The sequence below is a fragment of the Notamacropus eugenii genome, chromosome 4, assembly GCF_028372415.1.
Source record: "Notamacropus eugenii isolate mMacEug1 chromosome 4, mMacEug1.pri_v2, whole genome shotgun sequence".
Taxonomy (NCBI): Eukaryota; Metazoa; Chordata; class Mammalia; order Diprotodontia; family Macropodidae; genus Notamacropus; species Notamacropus eugenii.
Window position 1 is genome coordinate 341,312,760 of NC_092875.1, and position 20,925 is coordinate 341,333,684.

At 39.3% G+C, this 20,925-nt stretch overlaps 1 protein-coding gene across 3 annotated transcripts in view; it reads right to left on the bottom strand.

Moving 5' to 3' along the window:
- The window catches only part of MOCOS (molybdenum cofactor sulfurase), a 118,809-nt gene that overhangs the window by 69,292 nt on the left and 28,592 nt on the right, over positions 1-20,925 (bottom strand). For all 3 annotated transcript variants that reach the window (XR_011966214.1, XM_072605268.1, XM_072605269.1), the window contains 3 exons: positions 17,614-17,730; positions 11,586-12,041; positions 9,612-9,774 (listed from right to left, as the gene is read on the bottom strand). Coding sequence is in view for 2 of the 3 variants with exons in the window: in XM_072605268.1 (XP_072461369.1) it covers positions 9,612-9,774; positions 11,586-12,041; positions 17,614-17,730 (736 nt within the window). In the remaining variant the exon portion in view is untranslated. The remainder of the gene's footprint in view (positions 1-9,611; positions 9,775-11,585; positions 12,042-17,613; positions 17,731-20,925) is intronic.

The following is a 20,925-nucleotide window of genomic DNA, read 5'->3' on the forward strand; positions in this document are numbered from 1 at the left end:
ACAAGCCTCCCCTAATCACACTTCCCTTAATAGCCCCACCTGAAGCCTATTAATGGGCGGGGAAGATTTTTGACTCCCATTACACACTACCATTCCCATTACACAGCCTTCCAAATATTAACAATAGTAAAACTCAGGAATCATACTCTTTCTAGGAGATCTTTCCCTTCTCTGAATTCCTTATAGTGTATACTATCCAACCTTGAATTTGAATCTATATTGCACTGTATTTTTCCTTAGATTGCCAAATCCTTTAGGGCAGGGACCTTTGTCCTTCTATTTCCATTGTACCTCCCTTAAAGTTTAGAGAAATTCTCAACATCCATGAAGTAACTTAATAAATAACCGTTTCAACAACTGTAAAATTATCAACTATCTAGGTAAGTACAATGGATCTACATTAATATTAAACTAACATTAATCTTAAGATGCTGAGGTTCCATTTTAAAGGCACTTTCTGAATTATGAACTCTCAGCTTTTACAATGGTCTATATGCATGAGTGTGTATATATGTATATATATATATATTTTTCCCTTCCTCCCCTCAACCCTCATTGAGGTGTCCCATGGTTAGCAGCCATAGAGCACAGGGAATATTGAAGAGATGGATTTTTTTCTTATTAGTGAACAGTGTTAGGTCAGAGACCACTTTTCAGTTCTTCAAAGGCTACTCTCTTACTGCTTGTTATGGGTCCTGTTCATTTATATATTTAACAGGACTAGACTGCATATTCAACTGTATATGACAGTCTGGAAAATATATACATTATGTGAAAAGATAAAAATTTATGTTACCTCAAATTTCTACTATACTGATTCTATTCTGCAATTGACCCTATTTCCCATTTTGTCAAGCCACATTTCTCAGCTCTGGAGTTAAGCTCAAGAATGCAATTGTCCTTCCTAACTACTTTAAAGGTGTTAAAGATCTCCCCCAAGGAGATAAACCTGGTGGTTCTGGTCTCCTAATCAAGAATATAACAGACAGATGAGTCCCATAAAACAATTAACATTCCTTCATTGTCAGAGAAGAGTGTGATTAGCCATAACTGAATGCCAACCCACTTTCCCCTGTGTAACCAATTGTAATGTTCCTAGACCCCCTCCCTTCCTGCATGTCAATAAAGAGGATTTCTCCTTCCTCAGTAAGGTCATTGGCTGTACAGAAGTGGTCAGTCTGACCCACTTTGTTAACAGTTATATGCATTGAGAGGATTATATTTTGAAATAAAATTAAGCATAAAAACAACCAATACTCAACCTCTTAAGTCCTTGAAAGGGTGCAGAAGTCCCTTTCATAATTTCCATAAAGATTTCCTTCCATTTCCTCATCATCTAATTAAAACTTTCTTTCTCAAACTATAGACTTTGAGAAAAAGAAAATTGTATCTATTTTGATTGGTCTTCTCTTAAGCTTCAGGTATCATGAGGAGTGAGATGGGAGTCTGTTGATGCCACCCAGAAGACAGAGGCAAGAAACCTGAGAGAGTGGAAAGAATCTTCCTCTGGATTCAGATGATCTGCATGAAAATCCTACCTCTCCTTGCTTACTACCTATATGCCCCTGATAAAGGAATTTAACTTTCCTGGGTTTCAGTTTCCTCATCTGTAAAATGAATGTTGAACTAGAAGTCTCCTAAGGCTCCTCCCAGCTCTTGATCTAATCCGATGAGCCTGTGACTTTACAAAGAGCAGAGGATTGGCAAATAACCAGCACAAAACCAGGTCCTTAGAAGAAAGAGTTATCGGTTGGGTCTACAATGAATCAGTTCATGAGGCAGCACCATGACTGTTCAACACTTAAATTGCATCTGAGTTCAAGTACAAAGTCATAAGTCATTCTAAAAAAGATAATGGAATGCTATTAAAGAACAAGATTTCTGAGCTTCACTCCCTTTAGTGCCATGCTTTCCTCAGATTCTAACTGTCCAAGTGGCCTTCATTGGGCTACTCGCTCATATTTACACCAACTTGAATAGGGGAAATTATTGACATATTTCTTATTTTGCTTTCCTGATTTTTTAAAAATTATGCCCTAGGGGCGGAGCCAAGATGGCGAAGTAGAAAGATGCACATACACATAGCTCCGAACCCACAAACCACAGAACGGCTAGAGGGGACCAAGCCAGGGCGAATTCTGCACCCAGAGACCACAGAATATTGGAGCGAGGGAGATTTCTGCTCCGGAGAGACCTGCAAACCTCTCGCGGGGGGTCCTTCGCGCCGTGGACTGGGTGCCGGGAAGGGGAGCAGAGTGCAGCCCTGCCGTGGCCACGACACCGAGAGGAAAAGATCCGAGAGGGCTACGGGGACGGGATCTCCAGAGGCCACGCGGGTCCCCCCACCCACAGAGGGACCTGCAAACCTCTCGCAAAAGGTCCGTCGCGCTGCAGACGCGGAGCCCAGCCCGGACCTGCGGCGGCGGCCGTGGCTGCGGCTCCGAGAGGCACAGATCTGAGAAGGCTCCAGAGATGGGATCTTCAGCAGTGGCACAAGCCCCCCCACCAACAGGTGACTGACGGGGGTAGGTGAGAGAGTCTCTTTGGAGGGTTGAGAGGGGAGTGTGGTGCCCCCATGGCTCGGGCCCCCCCAGGAGATAGAAGCTGAGAGGCGGCTGCAGACAGGGGCTCCCCAAACGGGCGGGAGCCTGGATCCATTGTGGAAGGTCTGTGCATAAACCCCCTGAGGGAACTGAGCCAGAGAGGCAGCCCTGCCCCTGACCTCAGCACCTGAACTTAATTTAACACTGAATAGCAGCCCTGCCCCCGCCAAAAACCCTAAGGCGGGAAGCAGCATTTGAATCTCAGTCCCCAAACGCTGGCTGGGAGGACCAGGAGGCGAGGTGGGTGTGAGGAGAACATTCAGAGGTCAGGCCACTGGTTGGAGAGAATGCCAAGAAAAGGGAAAAGAAATAAAACTATTGAAGGGTACTTTATCGGAGAAAAGACACTTCCTCCCTTCCTTTCTGATGGGGAGGAACAATGCTTGCCATCAGGCAAAGACACAGAAATCGAGGATTCTGTGTCCCAGCCCACCCAATGGGCTCGGGCCATGGAAGAGCTCAAGAGGAATTTTGAAAATCAAGTTAGAGAGGTGGAGGAAAGACTGGGAAGAGAAATGAGAGGGATGAGGGAGAAGCATGAAAAGCAGATCAGCTCCCTGCTAAAGGAGAACCAAAAAAATCTTGAAGAAATTGGCACCTTGAGAACTAGCCTAACTCAGCTGGCAAGGGAGGTGCAAGGGGCCAATGAGGAGAAGAATGCTTTCAAAAGCAGAATTAACCAAATGGAAAAGGAGATTCAAAAGCTCACTGAAGAAAATAGATCTTTCAAAACTGGAATGGTACGGATGGACGCTAAGGACTTTATGAGAAAGACAGATATCTCAGAACATACCGCGCAGATTCGAAAAATGGAAGATAATGTGAAATATCTTATTGGAAAAACAACTGACCTGGAAAATAGAATCAGGAGAGACAATGTAAAAATTCTGGGACTACCTGAAAACCATGATCAAAAGAACAGCCTAGACATCATCTTCCATGAAATTATCAAGGAAAACTGCCCTGAGATTCTAGAACCAGAAGGCAAAATAAATATTCAAGGAATCCGCAGAACACCGCATGAAAGAGATCCAAAAAGAGAAACTCCTAGGAGCATTGTGGCCAAATTCCAGAACTCCCAGGTGAAAGAGAAAATATTGCAAGCAGCTAGAAAGAAACAATTCAAGTATTGTGGAAATACAATCAGGATAGCACAAGATCTGGCACCCTCTACATTGAGGGATAGAAGGGAATGGAATAGGATATTCCAGAAGTCAAAGGAACTAGGACTGAAGCCAAGAATCACCTACCCAGCAAAACTGAGTATAATACTTCAGGAGAAAAAATGGTCTTTCAATGAAATAGAGGACTTTCAAATTTTCCTGATGAAAAGACCAGAGCTGGAAAGAAAATTTGACTTTCTAACACAAGAATGAAGAGAACCATGAAAAGGTGAACAGCAAAGAGAAGTCATAAGGGACTTACTAAAGTTGAACTGTGTACGTTCCTAAATGGAAAGACAATATTTGTAACTCTTGAAACTTTTCAGTATCTGGGTACTGGGTGGGAGTACACGCACACACACATGCACACACGCACACATACATAGAGACAGAGTGCACAGAGTGAATTGAAGAGGATGGGATCATATCTTAAAAAAAAAAAATGAAATCAAGCAGTGAGAGAGAAATAATGGGAGGAGAAAGGGAGAAGTTATATGGGGCAAATTATCTCTCATAAAAGAGGCAAGCAAAAGACTTATTAGTGGTGGGATAAAGAGGGGAGGCAAGAGAAAAACATGAGGTCTACTCTCATCACATTCCACTAAAGGAAAGAATATAATGCACACTCATTTTGATAGGAAAACCTATCTCATAATACAGGAGAGTGGGGGACAGGGGCACAAGCAGGGTGGGGGGGAGAATGGAGGGGAGGGCATGGGGAGGAGAATGCAATATGAGGTCGACACTCATGGGGAGGGAAAGGACCATAAGAAAATAGAAGTAAAGGGGGACAGGATAGGATGGAGGGAAATATAGTTAGTCCTATACAACACAACTAGTATGGAAATCATTTGCAAAACTAAACAGATATGGCCTATATTGAATTGCCTGTCTTCCAAGGGGAAGGGGTGGAGAGGGAGGGAGCTAAAGAAGTTGGAACTCAAAGTGTTAGGACCAAATGTAATGTTCTTACCACTGGGAAATAAGAAATACAGGTTAAGGGGTCAAGAAAGCTATCCGGCCCTACAGGACAAAAGAGAAGACGGAGACAAGGGCAGGGAGGGAGGATAGAGGAGAGAGCAGATTGGTCACAGGGTCAATTAGAAAGCTCGGGCTTGGGGGGGGGGGAGGGGATAAAAGGGGAGAAAATTTGTAACCCAAAATTGTGTGAAAATAAATGTTAAAAGTTAAATAAAAAAAAAAAACAGAAAAAAATAAAAAATAAAAATAAAAAAAAAAACTATGCCCTAGAATGATCCTTATGCACGCTCCAGTTCAACCCTCTACTACACGAGCTGCAGCAGGATTGTTTGCTATTATTTTTCCATAGAAATTGAAATGTAGCCACTTAAAACATTTGTTTTCTATGGTAAAATGTGTTGCAAGTTCCAAATGCCCGAAGACATTTTGGAAGGCAACTTTTTTCACAGATGGGGATTTACTCTAAAATTGGCATGAATTTAAAGGGACATATTTATGGATAGCTATCATATGACATTTTAAACAATTTGTTTTATTTATATCTCTCTAGAACAGTCATTTCCTACCCCACCCCCAGGACTGAACTCTCACTTTTGACAAAGAAAAATCAATCAGAAAATAATATCTGATACAAAAACTTTGTATTATAGCATATATGTGTGTGTGTGTATGTATGTATACGTATATACTTTTGTTCTAGTAGTTCCTATCTTCTCTACCAGGAGTGAAATGTGTTGTTATCTCTTCTCCAAAGAGATGACTTCTTCACTGTCTTCTCTTATTTCTCAGAATTCAACTTCTTTTTAGTAGTTTTTTAAAATTTACACAGTTGTTATTGTATATGTTGTTTTCTTGATTTTGCATATTTCATTCTGTATCAGTTCATACAAATCATCTCACATTTCTCCAAATTTCTCATATTTACCTTTTCTTACTATATAGTCTACTACATTCACATATAATTTTTTTCATTTATTTTCTTATAGTCTCTTCCTCCCATTTTGTCTCTAATCCTCTGCTACCATTAAGAGTGCTATGACACTTTTGACATACATACAGTGCTATGACACATTTTGGCATACATTGGATATTTGTTTCTGTCTTTACTTCTTTGTATTATATGGCCTGTAATAGAATTGCTGGGTCAAAAGTATGGACTTTTTGGCCACTTTTCTTGCATATCTCTAAATTGAAATCCAAAATTGTTGGACCATTTCCCAATTTCATCAACAATGTGTCCTATCATGTGATCTTATTGTCATCTGTCAACTGCTCTACTCAAACTGTTTTCTCAAAGGCTGCCAGTGACCTTCTAATAGCCAAATCCAAAGGCCTTTTCTTGGGCTCTCTTTCTCGCTATTTGTTTTAACCTTTAAATTCCCTACAGCACTTGACTTTCACAACAACACAGTCTCCTGGTTCTTTTTCTACCTCTCTGACTCCTCAGGTTCCCTTTGTTGCTCCTGACCCTACATGTTCACCAAGCACAAGTGATGTCAACCCTATCCTCTTGTCTTTCTCTACTACCCTTCCACAGAAAATGCATATCCATATGAGTATGACTCTCAGTTCTCAGGACTCAGCCCTTTTACTTCTCTCCCAAGTTCTCGTATCCATCTCCAATTACTCTCACTTCACAAATAATATGTCTAAAACCAAGCTTATTGTTATTTTTCCACTCCAGATTTCCTTATTTCTCACAAGAGCATCACCATCCACCCAAGCCATCAGACTTGCAATCCCAATGTCACCCTTGACTTTCCCTTCTTCCTTAATTTTCATATCCAATCCCCAAATCCCTTCATAATTGTTTTTGCATTTGAATGGGGATAGTGACAATAGCACTTACCTCACAGGGTTGTTGTGAGGACCAAATGTGTTAATATATGTAAATAGATGTATACAACTTAGCAAACCTTCAAGCAATATATAACTTTCAATCACTATAAATTTGAGTTGTCATGACTACTTCCACTCCTATCCACAACCACACTACTTTGAGCCTTCCTAGCTGGCCACTCGATCCCTAGTCTCTCCTTTGCCTGACTGTCTTATACATCATCAAACAACTTTCATTCAATTGATCACTTATTCATTCATGTATTCAGATCTACCCTTACAACATGCAAATATAAATCCACCTAACACCAGAACCAATGACCTTATGGTCAGTTTTCTTAAAACCCTGCCTTTCATTGTGTTACTCTCCTCAAAAACATTAGAGGGCTCCACATGCCTATAGGATGAAGTCTTGGTCTTGGTCTTCAAAGACCTTCATAATCTGAACCCAATCTACTTTTCGAACTATCTGCCACTACTCCCTAGGAGACAATATATCAACCCTGTTCTATCCTCAAACACACTTCTCTCTTACCTACCTCTGTGCCTTCTCCCAGACCCTTATACTGCTATCGTCTCTTTTCTCTGCAATATAAGCAAATGTTTCTGCCCACCCATCCAAATTCTTCTTAGCTTTGAAGAACCAGTTCAAGTTCTACCTGGAAACATTCCTTCATCATGACAGTGCACAGTGATCACTTCCTCCACAGAAACCCTCTGACATTCTTGTCTACACCAATCAAATCTTTTGGCAATTATGTGCTGCCTTTTATTACGTAATTGTTCTACATGCGTTTTGTGTCTCCAACTCGTTTATGAATTTTATGAGTCATGTCCATTTCAAGAGTCATGTTATTGTTTTTTGCATGCCATTTGTTTATGGAATTAATTCCATAAACATTCCATATGTTTATGGAATTAATATTTATATTGCATGCACTACATTGGGAGTAGGGAGGGTAGTGGAAATCCAAAGATGACAAAGCTATTATTATCTCACCAAACTCCTAGGGGATTTGGCATTTGGAAAATTCTTAGATTATCCTTTTAGAGCAAATGATACTCATGTAAACAGAGAACATAATGAATAGCCTCATTTGAGTACAGAAAGGCACTTAACCATGTCCTACTCCCAGTAAAGGGGAAGCAAGTCTCCTTTTCTTCCCTTTGGCTTTCTTTCATTTAAGAAATGTGGAAAAACAACCAAAGGACTTTGTAGAAGAGGCTAGATTTGAAGATGTAGCATTACTATCAGGAGTAGACTTTTTCCCCCTGGGGCTAAACTGTTCATAGTTTAAAAAAAAAAAAGAAGATGAAAACAAAGGCTTGACAGATGCCAGAAAGGAAAATGTTCAGAAATCTGTGGGTTTAGGGTTAAGGTTACATTGTGTTATGTAATAGCAACACCCACTGGCCACATGGAGAACATCTCAGCACACTCTTAGCCTTGCTAAAAAACCATTTTCATTAGCCCTGCCACACTGAATAGAATGACATAACTACCTAAAGCCTTGGGGGGTGGGGGAAGGTCTGTACTTCCCTGAGATGGCCAGAGGAGGAATGAGAGCTGTCAAATGTAGAGCCTGAGATAGAATTTCCATTAAAAAGTATCCCAGAAAAATTAAAGCTGACTGTTCATGTCACAGGATCATGTCAAAAAGTTTTGGCAAATCAAAGGAATTCACTAGACCATCAGGGGAAGGTGACATCATAGAATTCCAATATCAAATTCCTTCTATTTTCTCCAGAAGCCCCTGAACCCTGAACAGAGACTCTCAGCTCACCAAACTCACAGTGAAAATGAACCTTACCCTGCCTCTTTTCCTCTTTTGCTTATTTCAGATTATTTCCACAATCAGCAGGAGTTAAAACCATCAGTTTACTTTCATAGGGTTACAAAAACACCTTGCTAGCTGCTAGGAAAAATTCTCAGTTGTCTGTATTTAAAACATAAGCAATCCCTGATGTCTGTTCTACTAAAATAAGAATAATATATGATATATACACAGTGCTTTCTACTTCAGAGAATCAATCACATTTTTAAGTACACATTCTGTGCCAGGGACTGGGATAGGCACGGGTGATGCAAAGAAAAAAATGAAATAGTTCCTACCCTCAAGAGGCTTACAGTGGAATGGAGAAAACAACATGTACATGAATAATAAGATGCAAGATATATAGAGATTAAATACAAGGTAATTGGGACTGCAGGATGACACCAGAAGCCAAGGGAATCAGCTCTGAAGGGAGCCACACGTTCTAGGAAACAGAGAGATATGGGGAGTAAATACATTCCAAGCATGAGTGACTGTATACAAAGGCACAGTGACTGGAGATGGGAGTAGGGCGTGTAAAGAACAGAAAGAGGTCAGCCTATAGGTGAACTTCTTACCAGAGCTGCCCTCTCCCTTCTGGGACCACAAGAGAATGTGGAACCCCATTCCTTCTCTACAGAAATTGGAAGCCAGAAAGACTAAGATTTCTCTTGTCTCAAGCTCTCACCAATTCTGCCTTCACACAGGAGGGGATCATTAAATAATCAATCTCCACTAATGAGGAGCTATGCAAATGGACTTTGAGCCCTGGGTTACAACTGCAATAGAACTGGAAGAGTAATTTTGAGCCAGGTTGTGAGGGGCCTTAAATACCAAACAGAGGCATTTGTATTTGAGGCACTGGATTATATCTAGTAGGAGAGTGATAGCATCAGACCTGTGCTTTTCTCCTCCATCATCTCAGTTTTGTCTTCACAACAACCCTGTCAAGGAGGCTTGGTATGTGTCATTATCCCCATTTTACAAAAGAGGAAACTGAGCACCACATAAATGAACTATTTTGCCTTTCTATTCTATTCATGCTGTTTTAACCCACAAGACCTAATAAATTCAACACAATGAACCTGGCTGGAAAGTGGCACAACAAACAGAGCTGAGGCCTTTTTTACTTATAGCCAGCTCTCTCCACTACACCACACTTCTTCTGGCCAAGGAGGGAATGTGAATATGAGCTGGTGATTTCTTCTTACCTTCAGCTCTGATGACCATAGTCTTTCGCTGCAGGTCAATTGAGGGTTTAATTAAGCAGAGACGAGGCTCTTGCTTCTGGCTGAGGCAAACTCCATTATGATTCACAACCATCCAGTTCCGATCATATAACAATCCTTGGTTTCCAACTGGCCATTTGGTAACCTGAGAGAGAATCAAAATAAAAGTTAAAATTTAAAATGTAGGCTTACTTTAGACAAGAACCTTTTACATAAATTATTGCATAAATATTTTTAGCATAGTTTGCACACTGACTTCTCAGAAGTAAGAGGATTATAACTTAATTATAAATTATAAAACATTTTATATACAATTTTATATATTGTATATAATTTGTTTTATACACACACACACACACACACACACACACACATATATACAGCTAGGTGTCTCATTGCATAGCATTCTGAGCTTGGTGTCAAGAACTCTCATCTTCCTGAGTTCAAATCTGGCCTCAGACACTTCCGAGTCAGTCACTTAATCCGTTTTGCCTCAGTTTCCTCATCTGTAAAATGATCTGGAAATGGCAAACCTCTCCAGTAGTTTTGCCAAGAAAACTACAATTAGGGTCACAAAGAGTCAGATATAACTAGAAATGACTGAATAATAAACATTTGATTAATGGATTCATATCATTTCAAGGAAGAAGAGGAGAGAAGATGAGGGGGAAAATTATAATAATTAACATTTATATAGCTTTATGTAAACTATACATATGTATGTACATATGTATAGTTTAGAAAGTGTCTAGAAAGAGAGAGCAGGGATAAATACATGATTATGGAGCTAGTAAGGATAACAGCCAGCATTTAAACTCAGCCCTTCAATCTCCAACTCTTCCACTTTTTCCATTATTCCATTCCATCTTCACATAGTCCTTTCCCAGATGGAGGATACCCACCTCCCAAGTCAGTCATAGCTTTAGCCCAAGTGATTATTCCAACTCTCAATGGGCCGGCTCCAACCCATTCAATCAAAATATAACAAAAAGGAGGCAGTGTGGTTCATCAAAAGACCACAGCTCTAGAGCTTACCAATTGTGTGACCTCAAACAAGGCATTTAACCTCTACATGGGCCTCAGTTTTCTCATCTGTAAAATGAGAGGATTAGACTAGATGTCCTCTGAAGTCTCAGCTCTAGAGCTATGATTCTATGATCTTAAATACAGAATAAGTTATTTGCATCAGGATTATACTGTCATAAAATTTAGAGTTGTAAGGGATGTTAGAGTTCAATACCTTCATTTTACAGATAAGGATATTGAGGTAAGGAGAAGTTAATTGACTTGCCCATGGTCACACTGGTAGTAAATACCTTCAGTAAGATTTGGACCCAGTAAAATATAACCCTAGAGCCTACCATAGTGTCATGCACACCATGGGCACCTAGTAAATGTTTGTTGGATTGTATTGCCCTGAGAGAATCTATCAATCAACCAGTCAATAAGCATTTATTAATCACCAGGCCCTGTGCTAGGCTTTGGGGACAGAAAAATTAACCAGGAGAAATGGACATAAAACGACCAATAAAGTAAATTCTAATTACAGCAAGGATCTCTCCAAGTTAGAGAACTGGATTCAACATATTATGAAAATTGAGTTCAGAAGAACTTCAGAAACAGAGACTCTGTTTCATCCATTGGTCTTTTCAGTAACGTCTGTACATAGTGAGATGATAGAAAGATGGACATACATCTGTATATCTTACATTGTAAGATCACAAGAGATAGAAAGAAGCATACTAAAGTAATAACTATAATAATACCAACTGACATTTGTACAGTGGATATAAAGCTTTCAAAACACCTCACATGCATTATCTCATTGGCATACCAGGCCTACTTCAGCGACTGTGTTGTGTGAATTTTTTTCTTTGTTTTATGATAAAATTGCTGTATGGAGATAAAAACGATGTCAAAAGAGAGCATTCCCAAGGCCATGTTTAAAATGCATACCTCCAAGGCAGCACAGGATTTGATGGGGTAGATGTATATATTGGTGATGGTGAGCGGTGGTAGCCCTCCATCTAATGCTGCTGTAGAGGTCAGTGGAGTGATGTGTAGGCTACCTCCTGGCTCAGTCTCAGGGGGATGTGAATCCATGGCATTCAGAGTCACAGAGGAATTGTTCAGCTCAGCCTGGAGGAGGACATCTTCCTGAGGCAGTTCCCCAGTTTCATGCCCATTCACCCTTGCTTCTCGTCCCACAGGTTCTACTGATATGGCAGCAGTTGCTCCAGAAGTTATCTGAAAGCGAAGTTGACTGTCTCCCTTACCTAACCTGGTTGCTATGATGAACTTCAGAAAGGTCTGTGCATCTTCAAAAGTGGACATGTAGCCGAATGATATTCTCACTGAGCCTGTAGGGTGACCATCAATGAGATCTATGTCATCCCCACAGACATGGCCAACCTGGGAATAAAAAAAAATTATAAGCCCACACTAATATTTTTCTTTATTATTTTATTTCTCATGGATAATACTTAGAGCCCATTCTACAAATAATTAATATAGGAAAAGAGAATTTTCAAGTGGTTAAATCAATTTACTAATCATCTAGTATTCTATTCAGTTTAAGAAAAGGGGAAATTCAGGACTCAGGATTTGTGGTTTGGATTATTTACTGTAATCTCTTATGACCCAACTAGGAATCCAAGTATCTGCTGATTCCTGGTGCCCTTTATTCCCAGCCTCACATTTCATGACAGCTACTGCTATTGCTTCCAGATGACCCAGGCAAGGCCAGGAGTACATATTTTGGTTATATCATGAAATAGGGTGCAAAACTCTTGTAGGAGACAATCAGAAATGACATTGTATTAAAGAGATTTTTTTTTTACCATTTAATTGAGACTTTGTCCCAGATAGAATCTGAAAAACTGAAGGAATAGTGGCAAAAGGAAAGCTTTGGAAAGAAAAGTGGGAAGTATGGATGCTCTAGGAAGGATGGATTCCACAGGAAAATGACTCAGATGATGAGACTAAAGTCTCTCCTCAGACACCAGATTTTGCTCCAGAGATGACAGGGGACCCAAGGCTTTCCCTAAGCCCAAGTCTACCTGAAAGGTTTATTTCTACCTCTTTGACTTAATGGCAAAGAGAATTCATGTTGGGGTTGCTGAAAGACAAGGCTACATAGGACTGGTAGAGACATCATCCCAAAGGCTTTGAATATCAAGCTGAAGAATCTCACCTTGGTTAATAGCCAATAAGGAGCTACTGTGAGCGACATCATTGCATTGCTAGAGACTGAGACTCTGAATCAAGAACCCCAGGGCTCAGTTTCTGCTTCTGATACATACAAGCTTTGTGTCTTAACCTCCTGAATTCCTGGCAACTTTCAAAAATATAAATGATGGATGAATTGAATATCTACATTGGTAAAGGGAGTTTCCACACATGGAATGCTAGGACCAAAAAAAATTTGATGGATAAAAATACTGAAGATTTTAAAGTAGGGAATAAATTTGGAGCCTGAGAACTTGATTTTGAATTGTGGCTAAAACTATTTACCATGTGACCCTGGACAAAGTACTCAACCTTCCTAGACCTCAGTTTCCACACCTGTAAAAGGCAAGACTGAAATAGATGATCTCTGAGGTTCATTCCAGCTTGAAGACTGTGAATCTAGGATCCCAGCACTTCAGAAAAATTAACCTGCCCACTCTGTGCTGGGTTTACAGGGTCTCATTAGGAGGCTATTGAGAAAATGCCAAAATATAGAAGGTCCCAGGGAATTACATCACCAGTAACAATGGAGTAAAAAGATGACTTTTAGATTATTAGAGCTAGAATGCATCTCAGAGATCAGGTAGTCCAATCTTCTGATTTTACAGAGCTAGAAACAGACCTGGAGAGGTTAAGTGACTTTACTCAACTCATAACAGTAAGTTAGTAGCAGAGAATCCTAGAGACATTTTTGAAGAATATTTAACTAATTCTCCCTGAATGGAGGGAGAGAAAGAGATGAAATTAACATGCATACATATGTTAAAGGTATCGTAATGATTAAAGGACTTCCCAAAGGGATCTCCCCATCTAGAAACTCCAAGACAGATGAGAAGCTTCAGAGCCTCTAAACCAAGCCACAAGTTCCTTGAATGGGAGCTGAATAACATCTAGAATGAATTTCCATGGACATTAAAGAATGTCCAGTGTCTCTATGCTTTGCTCCCAGATCTATATCATTTCCTCTTAAGGAACAGCAGTTGAAAAATTCTCATCTTGATGTCATGAAGACTTTGCCTAAATATTCAGTCAGAAAGTTTACGTGTCTGAAAAAGCAGTGGAATATACATTTAAATCCTCATTATTTATGAAAGTCTTGTATGACAGAGACCTGTTTTATCATAGTCTTCCCTCCCTGACAAAACCAACAGGAACAGTTTCTTTTTTAATTTCTTTCTCTTCTAGTTATCTTCTGAAATACTGCAGATTACTGAATAGCTTTTTTTATTGGGAGATCACATTTATAGTTTTTATTGTTCAAGTATTGGACAGCAACAGTTTTACTAGTGAACTTTTAATCCCCTTTAGATTTCCTGTAGTCCTATGTGCTTTGTGGGCAACTAGGTGGTGCAGTGACTAGAGTCCCACCCCTGAAGTCAGGAAGACTCATGTTCATGAGTTCAAATCCAGCCTCAAACATAGACTAGCTATGCGACTCTAAGCAAGTCACTTAACCCTTTTGCCTCAGTTTCCTCATTTGTAAAATGAGTACAGAAGGAAATGGCAAACCATTCCAGCATCTTTGCCAAGAGAACCCCAAATGAGGTCACAAAGAGTCAGACATGACTGAAACGACTGAAGAACACATGCTTTGTACAGGGCTTTAATGCTATGGAAATGACCAGGAGGCAGAAAACTTCCTTATATTACAATGAAAAAGTTAATGAGATTTAAAAAAAAAGATCCATTAACATAGAATCATAAGATTTAGAGTCAGAAGGGATCTTAGAGGAGATCTGAAATTAACCAGTTCCCTTGACAGATAAGGAAGCAGAGGATGAATAAGAGTAGGGTAAGTAACTTTCTCAGGTTCTGACAGGTAATAAGTAATTAGACCTGGCACGGTTTTCAACCCATTTCTTCTTATTCCAAGTGCAGGACCCTTTCACATGTAAATAAAATCACAGGATTCTTGTTGATTGGAAGATGCCTAAGAGGTCACCTAGCTAACTCTGAAACTGAAAGTCCCCTATTAAATTCTTAATGAGTGGTCATCCTTCCTCTACTTGAAGACCTTCAGTGACGGGGAACTCACTACCCTATAGTACAACTCATTTTACTTTTTGGACAACTTTGGTTGTGAGAAATTTTTTTAAATTGGGTTAAAATCTGTCTCTCATTAATTTCTATTTATTGGCCCTAGTTCTGCTCTCTGTGGCCAAGCTGGACAACATTTGGGGGTCTGTTTATTCCTTAATTGGTTATAAGCCATATACATTATCTCAGCTGTAGAGAACATTGAAATAGTAAAGTCTGAACAATTTTTGACATTTTTTGCCAGAAAATCCATTAGAATTCTCCCTCTTGCTCCCCACCATCTGCTGATGCTTCATTATGGAAATCTAAATATAAGTTTGGCTTATTTCTTGATGCTTTCTCTACCAAGGATGGCTTTTTTAAGACGCTTTTACAGATATCTATTTGAGACATTTCTGTGACAACCTATGTGCCATTCACCACGTGGGAACTCAACAAATAACAGGCTAGGCTCCTGAGAAATTTGGACATTTGCAGAAACTGTGTGATCACTAACCAGGACCATAAGAGCAGGCTTACTTGTCCCTCTAGGGGCAGAACGGACCAAAAACCTCCAATGGATCCTTTCTGACCTCAGAAGGGTGCAAAGTCATGTTCCAAAAATATGAAACATATACAAGATTCTGAGATTATAGTATAAACATTTGAAGTCACCTAAGGACAATGACCCTGAGGCACATGCCTACATAATTAGAGGCTGATAGGCAAGTCAGGATCAATGCACCCAGGTCCACAGACAAAAAAATGCTGATCCCAAGAGAATTCAAGTATACCATGCCAATCTTTCCAGGTAACAAGACTTACATGAATTGATGCTGAGTGAAGTGAGCAGAACCAGGAGGACACTGTATACAGAAACAGCAATGATCTACTATGATACACACTTAGTTCTTCTCAGCAATACAGTGATCCAAGACAATTCCAAAAGACTTAGGACATCCAGAGAAAGAATTATGGAGTCTGAACACAGAATAAAGCATTCTATTTTCACTTTTTTGGGCTTTTTTCTTTTTTTCATTTTTTCCCTTTTGTTCTGATTCTTCTTTTATAACATGGCTAATGTGGAAATATATTTAACATGACTGTGCACGTATAATGTATATCAGATCACTTTCTGTCTTGAGAAGAGGGAAAGGAAGACAGGAAGGGAAAAAATTTTGGAACTCAAAATCTTACAAAAAAAAAAATCTGTCCAAGCTCTCCACCTAGGATAACAGGAAACATTTATGTACCAGGAAATCTTGTGAAAAGTTTCTACTTAGTCTCACAGGAGTAGGCAGAAGAGGTCAGTTGACTGGAACTAATGGTTGAATGAGGTAGGGGGTGGAAGAACCTTAAAAATTCTGGTAAATTCTGTTTACATCTCAAAAGGCGTATGCCAGCCTGAGAAGGGATCCAGAGTGACAGAGAGCACAGTACAATTTTGTGAGACATGATACTAGCTTTATGAGAAATGTAAATCATGAAAATACATAGAGATAGGGATGGCATAAGGAGAGGACCACTGTATATACTTAATCACTATTTGACTAGGAGAGATGTCCCTTTAACTTTTGTTGAGAGATCATGTCACAAAAGGCTAGAAATTGAAGAAACATTGTCTCTCTGTCTGAGAAGAAAAATTGCAGGCTCAGGAAAGAAGAGATCAGAAGCACCTGGAGAGGAATCAGAGGAAAGGACAGAAGCTCATAGGATCTTAGGGCTGAAAGGAAGTTCAGACTCATCTAATTTAATATCCTCATTTTACAAATGAGGTGAAGTGATTGCCCAAAGTCACACAGATAGTAAATAGAAGGGATGGAATCTAACCCAGGATAACTGACTCAAAATCCAGGACCTTCTGCTGTACCACACGTCCTCTAGTATGTCCGTTCCTCTACCTCTCACTCTTTTGTAGGAGAAGGAAAGGTCACAGGGTGTTTCCATCCCCTAAAATGAGCATGGCCCACAGCAACTTTTGTGTGGAGGATACCTTAACAGTGTGGGTCAATTCATTAGTTATTACCAAAAATTCTTGCAAAGAGGTGGTGGGCAACAGGTGAGGAACTGTTCCCATCTGTCCATTTCTCTAGGAGAGGTCTTCACATGCCTGGGGTAGACATCACCCTACCTCACTGGGGTTTAAGATCTGTTGGATATCCTCAAACTTATGTAACCCATCTACCAAAATATAACCCATCTACCAACTCAGTTGAGAGCTGGGTGTAGGCAGACACCAAAGGTGGATAAGCAGCCCTGAAAAAGATGTTAATCCTCTCTCAATGCCCCAGATACCTATTAGAATTCAACCTCCTTGAAAGCAGGGACCGTCTTTTTGCTTCTGCAGTACTTAGCACAGAATTTTGATCATAGGGAAGTGCTCAAAAATGCTTTATTATCCAGTCATTTTTGACTTTTTCGGTTTATTTACTCCCCTAATATACAACTTTTCCTTGAAAATTAATTAATTATAAATTACCAATATGTACACAGATATTATATGATTTTTTTGAAAAGCTCAAAGAGGAAAACAACTTAAACCTCTCTTCTTCTGCTATTCATAGCCAATGAAATTTACTAAAGCAAAATTAATCAATAAAGATGCCTACCCTCAGAAGGAACCTCGATAGAATCAATCTACAGCAGTGGAGTGGTCTTCCAGCCTGTGTCTCTGTCTGGTTACCTTCTCTTGCTTCATTCTTTAAGATCTCAGGAAGCATTAAGTGGGTTCAGGACTTACCTGAAGGTTCTTTTTGATGGTTTCATTGCTGATTCTCAGGTGCTTCTGGCATGCCCCTATATTACAGAAACATCCAGTCCGAACATGGATATTATGAAGGCTGGCCATTTTTTCTATCTGTGGATTAAATAAAACGTGAAAATAGCATAGGGAAACAAGTACATTATTTTAACACATATATCTTGTGCTTTGAATGTCTTCTAATAGTGTATCTTACTCAAGATATTTTATCACTCTGGGCCTTGTTTTCCTCATCTATAAATTAAGTTGGAGTAGACAATTTTCAAGATCTAAGTTCTAAGAATCTATAATCCTACCAGTAATTCATGGGTCCTTGGGAAAAATCATAACCTCTCTGGTTCTCTACTTCCCAGTCTTTAAAATGAAGGGACTAGATTAGGTTATTTTTAAATCCCTTTCTAACTCTCACATTCCTGCTGATATCTCTAACCCTACCTAACCCTAACTCTGTATCCAACCCTAACTCTGCTTCTAAGTCCATATCATGAATTCACCACATTTATTTTATTAAATATAAATTAATTGGAGAATAGTTGCATATTTGCATATGTTTTTCATCATCTAGCTAGTTTGTTTATGTTTATTGATAATACATAATCTTTTCCACCCTGCCCCTCCAACCCCACACACAATTAGAATTCAGGCACCTTCAGGGCAGAGATTCTTTTCTTTCAAAAAAAAAAATTGTCAGTACGATGCTTGATCTTAACTAGAAGCACAGCAAGAGCCTACCCAGAGTCAAGAAGACCTGGGTTCATACCTTCCCTCTAATACATACTGGCTGCATGATTCTGAGTAAATCACTACCAGGCAGCTTTCAAACACCTTAAACAGTGAAACAGTTTCTGACCTGCATTGGAAAGGTATATTCCTCATAGAAGAGTTCCCTACACTCATGAAATCACTGGTCTAGACAAAAATAAGTCCCTAGCATCTATCTAGCACTGTGCTTGGCACATGGGAAACATTTAAAAGATAATTGTTGAATTAAGTTGAAGTAAAAATATTTAACACAAGTTAATTTGTATAATAAGAAATTACCATTCCAACATAACAAAATGAAATTTCCAAACCCCAAACACTGATCCACTGGTTTTAAATAATATTCACAGCAAAAGACTAGTACCAATAAAATTGGGGGTGGGGAGCTGATCTTTGGAGTTTGCCATAATGAGATTAGATCTTTAGTCTTTCTTGAACTTACTTATTATTCCTCAACATTTTCCAACTGAATTATGAATGACTACCCAGAAGTAAGACCCCTTTAACATTAGTGTGTTGTATGTTACCCACCTTCAGATAGAGAAGTGATTGACTCAGAGTTCAGAATGAGACATATATTTTTTGATGTGGTCAGGGTGGGAATCTGTTTGGATTGATTGTGCATATTTGTTATAAGGATTTTGTTTGTCTTTTTGTGAGGAGTGCAGAGAAAAAATAATCATTTGTTCACTAAAAATTTTTAATTTTTAAAAGAGAAAACATCAGTACATTACAATTTTGTTTCTGATTTTCTGATTCAAACTATTGTGAATAACCAATATGGTCAGGAAAATATATCTAGTCATAAAGCTAGCTCCACAATTTCAGCCTATCATCAGACTCTATTATTTCCCATTCTTGCCTTCCTATTACTTCTTCTCCATCATAGTTTGTTGCCACTTCTATTCAAGATTTTGTTCTTCTAAATCAATTCAGCTGAATAAGCATTTGCAAAAAGCCCTATGTGCAAGACGCTCCTATCAGAGTGCTCTTCGGGTCTACTTTTTAAGTTAGTAGGTAGGTGGTAATTTAGGATATACATGACTCCACAGATTTCAGAGTCCCATTAAAAGAAAGTATTACCTAGCAGCCTTCTCTCTGACACCTCTTGCTTATTTAGCCTCACTCCTAAACTTTGTGGAGTTAAAAACTAGCTTGACAGAACCAGAGCTATTGTTCTTAGATTGGAAAGTGAGACTAGGTCAGAATGACCTCTAAAAAGCAGGTCTTGTTTTAAGTGACCCTCTAGAGCATTATAAATCTAGAGCTAGAGGAATTATAGATTTACTTGCAATCTTCAGTTTGATTTTAATATTGGAAGACCACAGAACTTGACCATCAGGGTGTTTGCATCAGGGAAGGGGTGAGGGAAATGATGAGATGGACAAAGAGGTGAGCCTAGAATTAAATGGGAGGAAAAAGAGCAGGATGGATTGCTTTCAGACTATTGCAGGCTTCTTTTATCCCAAATTTCTTCCAGAAATAGGTTCCATCTTTTTAATACCAATAGTCTACTGCTATTATCTCTCTGTGAGACAAGAAAAACAATAGCATCCCAAGAGCTGGAAATGAATGTCACACAGAAGGCTAGAGAGATAGCTAGGTGGAGGTAAAGAGGGTGCAAAGTAGGAATCAATAAGAAACTGAAGAAGTAAAGGACGCCATCTGGGAAATATCTGGTCAAAAAAGAAGATGATCCCATCACAGGGTGAGACTGAGGAATAATAGGTGGACAATCTAAATGACCCCTTGGTCTACCTTGTGATGTCTAGAGAAATTGAGGCAGGGACCTGGCACATTGGATGGACCACCTGCATCAAAGCTATGGGAAGACATGGACAAGAGCCTCACAAGATGGGCAGGGATGGAATGGGAGTGATCTACATTGCTGGTCCTGATGACACTAATAGTTCTATTTTACTTTTGCACTAAAGCTGAATCCCCAAGTTCCAAAGAATGACTTAGAAATAAATGTCTGTAACCCAAGCTGCTTGGAAGCTGGTCTCTGTCTGAATTGTACTAAGCTATGTCAGGATCCATGGAATGGCTCAGAGGTTTCTGGTATAGCTAGGACAATTTGCTGCTGCTGCACTTTAGTTTTCTCACTTTCCTTCCTCCTTGCTTTTCCCTTGCTATCAGCTGTAACATCTTATAGCTCAAGAATGCCTGTTTTATAGAAGCCATCATGTCCAAAGCCCTCATGTTACAGATGAATTGAGATTCAACTTGTGAACTGATCCAACCTTCTCAAAAGAAATTTAGAACTATATTTTAAGGGTAACTAAAATGTTCATACATTTAGACACAGAGATCCCACTGCCAGACATGTGCCCTAATAAGTTTAATTATGGATTTTTAAAAATTATATACAAAAGAGTGAAGCAAACTATTTTTCTCTTGTGTTATGTTTTGTTTGGGTTTGATTTTTCTCATGATTTCTCCCATTCGATTTAATTCTTTGAAACATGACTAATGTGAAAATGTGTTTAATAGGAATGTATGTGTAGAGCCCATATGAGATTGCATGCT